Raw genomic sequence first — 11,185 nt, forward strand, 5'->3', positions numbered from 1 at the left:
CAGAATAACAAGTGGAAGATAGAGACCTTTGGTGGCAGTCTTCCTGCCTCTCCCACAGAAAACAAGACACATTTAGGAGGACCTCAAGAAGCTGGCAGAGGTAGAGAAGACAAAGGACTGGCAGCAGGAGCTCAAGCTCTTGGAATCAAAGAGAGAGATAGGCCTCTAAGAAAGCTAACCGGGCCCAGAAAAGTAGACAAGACTTTGATAATAAAGGATTTGGACTTTAATACCTGGCTGTACTTGTGGTGATTACTGAACTGAAAGGAAGGGTGCTCACAGAGACCTCAAGAAAACTGAACAAGAGAACATTACAGTATATATGTAGTGTTACAGCCCTTTGAACCCATTTCTCATGTGAGTAGGTTTTCAGAACTACCATCCCTCCTCCACCCTCTAATACCTGTCTATTCTTCTTTTGCACTTCATTTATATAATATGATTGCTATTTTTACCTTAAGTCTGCCAGTCTTTCTTTTGAGCTTCTCTATTGTTGATGTGAATCTTAAGCACAGAGTATACATTTCACCTTGTAAAAAAAAAAATCCATCTTTAACCAGTTTGTCCATGTTGAGTTGATATTGGCTTTTATATGTTAACTTTTCAATTAAGTTCAGATTTGGTTGATAGAAAGTCCTAAAAATCTGCAAGTTTGTTAAAAGTCCATTTTTTCTCATTAAAATTATAGATGATTTTGTTGGATATGATATTTTTTTGCCACAAGCCTAGGGATTTTAATTGTTGGTAGATATGATTCCAAGATCTCTGGACTTTTGTAACTGCAGTTAAGTCTTGTACAATTCTAATTGTAGCTCTGGCATATTTGAATTCTTTTTTTCTTGTTTCTAACAAAATTTTCTCTTTAATCTGGGGGTTTCAAAATTTGGCAATTATATTCCTGAGTGCTTTCCACAAAGGATATCTTTGAATTGGAAGTCAGTGGATTTTTTCTATTTCTACTTTCCCCTCATGTTTTCTTACTCCAGGACAATTTTCTTGGATTATTTCCTGTATTATTGTGTCAAGGTTCTCTTTTTTTTTTAGTCATAACTTCTGGCAGTCCAATTAATCTTACTATTTTCATCTTTGAGACTCTTGTTTTTTCTAGGTGGTTAACTTTTTTCATAATATTTTTTTCTTGGAAGATTTGTATTTTTAGCTTTTCCTCAATGTCTCTGATTTTATTTTTGAATACTTACTTTTAATTATTTTATAAATTCTCCCTGGGCAGGGAGGCATTCCACATAACTCTTTGGGATAGAAGTTTTTTTGTTTTTGTTTTTGTTTTTTTCCTAAAGTATCCTTCTCTTAACCCTAGTCATCCCTGTTCCCACACTATGTTGCAATGACGGGGTTCTTTCTTCTTTGCTGATTCACTTTTTTAAAATATGGGGTATTAGTGTAAGCATCTCAAATTGTGAGGTGGGCATATAGTGCCTCAAGATTCCCGTCAGCTTTCGAATCTGATCAGGAACTCAAAACCTAGAATTCCCAATTCCTCCAAATGCCTGCAGCCAACAGTGTCCTTTCCACTCACCAGGAGCTGGTTTCTTGTTGTCCACTGCATCTCAGCAGCTCAGTTGGGATTGACATTCCCAATCAACCAAGATTCACTCTATCTTCTGGGATAGAAACCCTGACTCCATAAATAGTATAGGAGGTGAAAGTCTCTATGGTTCCTGATAAGGCTCCAATTACACCAACCTCTCCTCCAGACTTCCCACTTAATGTTTCTGCCTAGTTAGTCCATCTGCACTTCAGACAGGTTAACCCCCAGCCCAGGGTCTTTCTTTACATCTTCTTGGGTTGTATCAGGAAAAATTTTTTTCTGCCCCAGGTCTCCTTGATTTTCCACTAGCCTATGTTTGCCCTGAAGGGCAATTAGTTCTATTTGTGGGGAGAAATCTGGAGTGTTTGAAATTTGCCAACCTACTCTGCCATCTCTCCAAAATCCTCCCTCCAGAATGAAAATATTTTCAATAAACAATTGAAGCTTAAAAAATGGTGAGAATCGTTGACTATTTTTGTTAAAATCTCCAAGAAAAATGACGCAATAATAATTCACTGAAAGTAGCAAATAAAAGTAGTAAAACAAACTCCACTCATTGTAAGACATCATTTATTCTAAAATGGAACATATTCTCTTTTTGCTTAAGTTTTCAGTCTCTTTAATTCAATGACTTAATCAGAAGGTAACTCTACCTAGTAATCTTTCCTGATCTACTCAGCTGAATCTATCTATATGTATATATTTAATTCCCCTCACTTATACCTAGAATATTTTTTTAAATCTCTTCTTTGCTCTTTATTTTATGTTATACTTAAATATGAAAAATCATCTTTCATTTTCCCCCTTGAAACATGAGCTTGTAGAAAATAGGAATGGAGTACATATATATATATATATGTGTGTGTGTGTGTGTGTGTGTGTGTATTACATGTATATTTATTTATTTTGAAATACATTATCCAGCTACTCAAAAATTTAACAGTCAAAGTAGGATGTAAATTCTATTAAATATATCTTTTTTAATCATCTCCTATGTGTTGAACATTATGCTTAGTGCTGGTTAAACAAAGACCAAAATAAAGCACTTCATGTTCTCAGAGAATTTACATTCTATTACAAGTAAAACAACATGATCATAAACAAGTAAAAACAAATATTTAAAAACTAACTATAGGGCAATATCAAGGTGAGAAATGCACAAAAACTAGGGTAGCTAGGAAAGGCTATGTGCAGGAGATGACAGTTTAATGGAATCCTTAAAAAAGATAGAGATCTAAAAGTTGCAGAGAAATTCATTTAAAGAAGAAGGAAATCACCTTTCCAAAGGTTTGGTAGCATGAAATGGAATATCATGGAGCAAAGTTAGTAAATCAGTCAGTATTAATTTAATAAATGGCAATTATATGCCCATGCTAAGAGATGGAGCAAAGGAAACAAAATGATAAACACTGCTATTGAATGTATCATATTTATATTTATACCCATCTCAAGCAAGCAAACAAACAAAAACAAAACAAAAACATATGTACAATCAAGCTATCCTAGGATAAATACAGATAATAGAGGGAAGGCACCAGGAATAACCCTAGAAACAGCAAGTAGGAAGAAGTAAAGAATTCGAAGCAAAGCAATTTGAAATGAATTTAGAAAAATAAGTTGAAATCATATTGTAAAGTACTTTAAATATCAATCAGAAGAGTTGATATATTATCCCAAAATTAATAAGGCATCAATAAAGTCTCTTGAGCAAGTAAGTGTCAAAATCAGATGTGTGCTTCAAGATTATTTATCTGGATACTGAGGAGAAGATTATGTAGAGATAGGAGAGAGCATCAGTAGGAAAATTAATAAGAAAGATACTTTATAAGTCCAGATAAGAGGTCATGGTGTCTCAAACAAAAGAGATAATCCTGTGAGTAGAAAGGAGGGAATGTGAAAATGTGGAGGTAGACATGATATGTTAAGAGATTAGCTGGGGGCCTGAAGGAGACAAAACTGAGAGGATTCTAAGGAAAGTCATGAACTGCTTTAATGGTAATGATGGTGGTACCCTAGACAGAAATAGAGAAATGCCAAACGTATTGGGTATGGGAATGGGAGGATAATCATCTCTGATTTGAACATATTAATTATATATATATGTAAATATATATATGTGTATGCATGTATATATATGTAAAATATATATATATATATATGTGTATATATATATATACATATATATACACATATATATATATATATATGAATAATACATGGAAAGATTTCTAGGAGTCATGGAGGTAGGAATAAGCCTGAAGAAGATAGAGCAAAAAATGGGAAGAAAAGTATAAGGAGGAAATCTTGACCAGAGCTAAGATTAGTATCAATTTGTAAACTCTAAATTGTTCTCTGTGGATTAAATAAATCATGGTTAAAAGCATTGTGGGTTAAATGATTCATATAGAAATATATTAAATATAAAGTGGTCATATGTAAATATAAATATTCTCACCAGATCAAGAAAGTTAGCAGCCAATTCCATTTTGGCTAATTATTTTTATATACTTTGTACAAAAGTTACATTCCCCTGTATATCCTGAGTGCTTTAATTCATTTCCTACTTAAGAAGTTTCAATAAAATGCAGAAGTACTTTGAGAACAAATCCTCTTTATAGAAATGCTGTGGTATACCTTTCTTGATATATAATAAAAGGTATAAGTGCAGGGATCTGTGGGAGAAAATTTGACTGATCATTCTGGTTTTATGTGCCTTTTCTCTCACAATACCTAAGTCACAAGTAGATACTATGTAGTGTTTCAGTAATTCCAGGCTACAATTTCACACCAGTTTTCCCCCCGGTTTTTATCTCTTCTAAGTGAGATATGTTTTTCCTGATTAGAATGGTAATGACCTCACATAATTTAAGATGCAATTTCTCAGTATCATAATTCTCATATGTGATGGGAATAAGTTCTTAGCACGACCTACCCCTAGGTAGAACGAATTCTTGTGGGGACAAATAGACGGATTATCCCTGTGCGAATCTGCTTGGTCTTTACACTATAGATTAGAGGATTGAGCACAGGAGGCACCAGCAAGTAGATGTGAGCCATGAAAATGTGGACAAGGGGAGAGGCATGCTTTGCAAAACGGTGGACAAGAGACAGACCAATCATGGGCACATAGAGGATGAGGACAGCACAGATGTGGGAGGCACATGTGTTGAGAGCTTTGAGCCTTTCCTTCCGTGATGCAATGCTTAGCACAGAACGGAGAATGAAGATATAAGAAATCAGAATGCCCAGGGAATCAAATCCCCATAGAATGATAACTAAAACCAACCCATAGATGACATTAAACTTAATATCAGCACAAGCCAAGCGAATCAAGTCCTGATGTAGGCAGTAAGAATGAGAAAGGACATGGGAGCGACAAAAAGGAAAGTATGCAAGACGGATCATCAGTGGAATAATGGGTAGTGAACTCCTGAGAAAAGCTGCTATTCCAATCTTGCCAATGCGCTGTGGAGTGAGGATGGTGGAATACCTCAAGGGGTGACAGATTGCTACATAGCGGTCAAAGGCCATTGCCAGGAGCACTGCTGATTCTGTGTTGGAGAAAGTATGGATGAAGAACATCTGTATCACACAAGTGTTGAATTCAATCTTCCTGGAGATGGACCACAGCACTCTGAAGAGTGATATAAGAGTGGGAAAGGACATGCCCATATCAGTGAGAGACAACATGGCCAAGAAATAATACATGGGTTCATGAAGACTTGGGTCAGTCCTGACTATATGAAGGATAATACAGTTGCCCACTATCCCAATCAGGTAGAAGATGCAGAAAGGGATGGAGATCCAGTGATGTAGTGCCTCATATCCAGGAATTCCAATGAAGTAGAATGTGGTAGATAGGTCACTACTGGTATTGAAGTCTGCCATGGAGTTTCTGTAAAGAGCTGCAATCCCATGTCACACACACAATTACTTCTTTTTTTATAGATTTTTATTTACAAGATATATGCATGGGTAATTTTTCAGCATTGACAATTGCAAAACCTTTTGTTCCAACTTTTCCCCTCCTTCTCCCCATGCCCTCCCCCAGATGGCAGGTTGACCATTACATGCTAAATATATTAAAGTATAAATTCAATTCAATATATGTTTACATGTCCAAACAGTTATTTTGCTGTATAAAAAGAATTGGACTTTGAAATAGTGTACAATTAATCTGTGAAGCAAATAAAAAATGCAGGTGGGCAAAATAGAGGGATTGGGAATTCTATGTAGTGGTTCATAGTCATTTCCCAGAGTTCTTTTGCTGGGTGTAGCTGGTTCAATTCATTACTGCTCTATTGGAACTGATTTGATTCATCTCATTGTTGAAGATGGCCACATCCATCGGAATTGATCATCATATATTATTGTTGTTGAAGTATATAATGATCTCTTGGTCCTGCTCATTTCACTCAGCATCAGTTCATGTAAGTCACTCCAGGCCTTTCTGAAATCATCCTGCTGGTCATTTCTTACAGAACAATAATATTCCATAATATTCATATATCACAATTTATTCAGCCATTCTCCAATTGATGGGCATCCACTCAGTTTCCAATTTCTGGCCAGTACAAAGAGGGCTGCCAAAAACATTCTTGCACATGTTGGTTCCCTTTCCTTTCTTTAAGATCTTTTTGGGATATAAGCCCAGTAGTAACACTGCTGGGTCAAAGGATATGCACAGAGTGATAACTTTTTGAGCATAGTTCCAAATCATTCTCCAGAATGGCTGGATGTATTCACAATTCCACCAGCAATGTATCAGTGTCCCTGTTTTCCCACATCCCCTCCGACATTGTACATTATATCTCCCTATCATTCTAGCTAATCTGACAGGTGTGTAGTGGTATCTCAGAGTTGTCTTAATTTGCATTTCTCTGATTAATGATGAGTTGGAGCATCTTTTCATATGGCTAGAAATAGTTTCAATTTCTTCATCTGAGAATTGTCTGTTCATATCCTTTGACCATTTATCAATTGGAGAATGGCTTGATTTCTTATAAATTAGAGTAAATTCTCTATATATTTTGGAAATGAGGCCTTTATTAGAACCTTTGATTGTAAAAATGTTTTCTCAGTTTATTGCTTTCCTTCTAATCTTGTCTGCATTAGTTTTGTTTGTACAAAAACTTTTCAATTAGACAAAGTCAAAATTTTCTCTTTTGAAATCAATAATGATCTCTATTTCTTCTTTGGTCATAAATTCCTTCCTCTTCCAGAGGTGTGAGAGATAAACTATCCTATGTTTCTCTAATTTATTTAAATCTCATTCTTTATGCCTATGTCATGAACCCATTTTGACCTTATCTTGGTGTATGGTATTAAATGTGGGTCAATGCTTAGTTTCTGCCATACTAATTTCCAATTTTTCCCAGAAATTTTTGTCAAACAGTGAGTTCTTATCCCCAAATCTGAGGTCTTTGGGTTTGTCAAACACTTGATTATTAAAGTGATTGTTTTGTCCTTTGAACCTAACCTATTACATTGATCAAGTGGTCTATTTCTTAGCCAATATCAAATGGTTTTGGTAACTGCTGCTTTACAATATAATTTTAAATCTGGTACAGCTAGGACACTTTTATTTGATTTTTTTTATTAATTACCCTGAAATTCTTGACCTTTTGTTTTTCCATATGAACTTTGTTGTCATTTTTTTCTAGGTCATTAAAATAATTTTTGGGAGTCTGATTGGTATATTGCTAAATAAATAGATTAGTTTAAGTAGTTTTGTCATCTTTATTAAATTTGCTCGCCCTATCCAAGAGCATTTAATATTTTTTCCAATTGGTTAGATCAGACTTAATTTGTGTGGAAAGTGTTTTGTAGTTTTGCTCATATAGTTTCTGATTTTCCCTTGGCAGATAGATTCCTAAATATTTTATACTATTGGTACTTACTTTAAATGAAATTCCTCTTTGTAGCTCTAACTGTTAGATTTTGTTAGTGACATGTAAGAATACTGATGATTTATGTGGATTTATTTTGTATCCTGCAACTATGCTAAAGGTGTGGATTATTTCTAATAGCTTTTTAGTAGAATCTCTGGGGTTCTCTAAGTATATGATCACATCATCAACAAAGAGTGGTAATTTGGTTTCCTCAATACCTACTCTAATTCCTTTAATCTTTCTCAACTCTTATTGCCAAAGCTAGCATTTCTAATAAAGTATTGAATAGTAATGGTGATAGTGGGCAACTTTGTTTCACTCCTGATCTTATTGGGAATGGTTGCAGTTTATCCCCATTACATATGATGCTTACTGATGGTCACACAATTATTTCTACAAAGAAATGAAAGACACAAAATGACTTCTTCACTATTGCACTCCTCTATTTTCTCTTTGTGCATATTTACTGTCTACTTTTCTACTGATATTTTGGAGATACAGAGCTTGATAAATGATCTATTTTATTCCTAAACAGCTGGGAACAGCAATGATAAGCTTTTAGGTCTCTTTTTAAATACTTTTATTTATTTTTCTAACTTTATTTAAAAATAAACACTTATTTAAGTATTTAATATTCAATAACAAATATTTAATTACATAATTAAAAACAACTTAAATATTTAAATAAATAATTGAAAATTTTAAGAAATCATTTATTCAAACATTTCTATTTGAATAAATGCTTTGCCCTATTTATCCTTCTGCATGATTGAGAAATGACTTGTTTAAAAAATAAATTAGTTTAAAGCTTAACTCAAGGAAAAAAAAAACTTTTGATTAATCATGTTGTATCTTTTCTCTTTCCTCTTCTACCCATAGTTTTCTGGCCAATATTCCTCAAATAAAAATCTGTTTATCTATGCAACTATTCAAGATGCTGTTTCTTCTAGAATAAAACACAGACTCTTAATTTTGGCTTTCCCTTTACAATAGTTCTGTATTTCCTGACTATTTTTCCTGACTTATTATGCATTTCTCCTAGTCATGCATTTATTTGATTCATCCTAACTGACCTAATTATACATGGCATGGTTGTCTCTTACTCAAGGCATTCTTTCTTTGTGCTTGTACAAAAAGTGATCTCTATGTGTGAAATACATTTCTCTTTCCTCTCTACTTTTATTTCCTAATTTCCTTCCAATCTCAGATCATACCATGACTTCTATTTTGGTCTTTTCTTGTTTCCTTGCTAACTAGTGCTGACCTCTCATTTCCTTCAATTTTCTGTTTATTTACTTTGTTTAATTTCATATACATATTTATGTACTTCCTTGAGAAAATGTAATTTACTTTAAGGCAGAATTAATTTCATTTTATCCTATTTAAAATGTCTATGATATTAAAATGTGTTGGTTGTTTAAATAAATTTATGAGAGCATATCAGTTTTTCAGAGGCTTCCCAGTTCTTTGATATATTTAGATAAATCATTGACAACTTTCTACCAGTAACAGAATCAATAGTCATGATCACATCTCCACGTGGACTCAGGACAGACCCCCTCATCATAGACATTATTGAGCTTGCAAAACAAATCTCAGCCTCTTACTAAAAAGTATTTGACCCTGATTTATATTTTCTGATATAACTAATTTTTCTATGCAAAATCCTTCTTTTGACAGAATCTTTCCTTTGTCCCTTTCATTCTTAGTTGAGATGATACCCTCTACATTGCACAAAATGACATCAACTGTAAAATTAAAAAAACACACAATAACACCCAAGCTTAATCACAAAGATATTGCTATTACAGTTTTTTTAATCTTGTATTTAAAAAAAAGTTTCTTAGGTTTTGAAATTTTCTTTTAATTAAATCAACATTTCAAGAAATCCCAGCTACCCTCCTTTACAAAATGAACAATTGCTTGAACCACAGAATGACACCTGAGCTAAATTCAATATGGCAATAGACCGTTTTTATAAAATGCTCAATATTTTCATCTTGCTTGACTTTAAGACTCACCACTAATGTCCCACTTTCTGTAGATTTACTTTCCTAGTGCTTTTCATATGCCTTCCTCATTGCAATTTCCATTTACTCTGCATATATCTTGGATATACCTAGTGATTTATATGCAATTATGTATTTATTTGTAGTTATTATATTTATATTTCTCCCCCATTGGAATGTGAGCTACTTGAAGGTAGGATTTGTTTTTATTTTTCCTTGTGTCCCTAGTTTTTGCATAATGTCTGGCAAAAAGTAAGAATTTAAATAACTACTTATTGGTATTTAAAAATATACAATTTTCTGCTTTTGTCACCTTCCACTTTCCATTCAAGTTATTGAATTATCCATTTTCTGGATTTTTAAAAACATTTTCAATTGATAAAATTTCAATTTCTTTTTATTGGTCCTTTTAGTTTTACTCTTGTTGTCAATGGGTGCATTATTTTTTAGTTCTTTTTATTGTGTTCCACATCATTTCATGCAAATCTCACCAGGTTTCTTTAACTTCTCCATGTTTTTCAATTCTTTCTGTCACAATGTATTCATTGATTTCCCAATTGAAGGACAAGGCTGTGAATATTATTATTAATTTGACTTTTGTCTTTTACTTCCTTGGGGCATATATCCATTCATGGGATTACTGAGTCATCAGATATGAAGTTTAATCCTTTTCTTACATAATTCAAATACTTTTCACCTACCATCATACTATAAAAACATAACTCCATAGATTAAATTATTGTTTCTATGTTCCCACAGGTCTTAGCAAATTAACTTCATATTTTATTATCATTTTTTCCAATCTGATAGGTATCAGATAAAACTTCAGGTTTGTAATTGATCTGAATTTATATTACAAATAGTAATTTAGAGCACACTTACATATAATTGCAAACAATAACATTTACTCTCTGCCAGGCATTAAGCAAAGCACTCTGTTATTTTTATCTTTTTATGTCATAACACCCTGAGAGCTAAGTGCTATTATCGTCTTTGATTCACATACAAAGAAACTGAAGCAAATAGGAAGATAAGTGACTTGCCCAGTGTCACACAGCCTAGTGAGTGTGTAAAGCTGTATTCCAAATCAAGTCTTCCTGACTCTTGACTACAGGCCCAGTGCTCTATCATCTGTCACCCAGCTCATCACTTATTTTTAAAAACTGTATGTTTATTCCTTGTCTCTTGTTGTTACTGAATTGTTTCAAATTCTTAATGACCCATTTTTTTCTTGGCAAAGATTCTAGAATGGTTTGCCATTTCCTTCTCCAGCTCATTTTACAGATAGGAAAAGTGAGGCAAATAGAGTTAAATAATTTTACCAGTGTCACACAGCCAGTATTTGTGTGAGTCTGGGTTTGAACTAATGATGATAAGTTGGGGATCATATCAGATGGAAGAGAAAGAGATTGAGGAAGAGTAGGAAACATTTCTTGCAGATATGGAACTTTATCTGAGACTTGAAAGAAACCTGGAAAGTTGAGAAGCAGAGATGAGAAGGGAGAACATTTATATGCATGTTGAAAGTAAGAATTAGTGCATAATTCTACCTAAGGACCCTTACCATTTAAACTTTGCAATATTTTCATGATTTCTAACAATGATAATAAGAACAACAATAAACATAAACAAAAATAATAATACCACATCTATTTAGCACTGGAAGCTCAACAAATTATTTTTATGCAACAATAATGTATCAAGCATCTTATATAGTACTTGAACCCAAGTCTTCT

General features: G+C 33.5%; 1 protein-coding gene across 1 annotated transcript; it reads right to left on the reverse strand.

The window, feature by feature from the left end:
- Positions 1-4,483: 4,483 nt before the first annotated feature.
- LOC141562478 (olfactory receptor 51L1-like) lies at positions 4,484-5,446 on the reverse strand. The gene has a single exon (XM_074302507.1). The coding sequence runs from the start codon at positions 5,435-5,437 to the stop codon at positions 4,484-4,486; it is 954 nt and encodes a 317-aa protein (XP_074158608.1). The 5' UTR covers positions 5,438-5,446.
- Between the last annotated feature and the right edge of the window lie 5,739 nt (positions 5,447-11,185).

This window comes from Sminthopsis crassicaudata, chromosome 3 (genome assembly GCF_048593235.1).
Source record: "Sminthopsis crassicaudata isolate SCR6 chromosome 3, ASM4859323v1, whole genome shotgun sequence".
Taxonomy (NCBI): domain Eukaryota; kingdom Metazoa; phylum Chordata; class Mammalia; order Dasyuromorphia; family Dasyuridae; genus Sminthopsis; species Sminthopsis crassicaudata.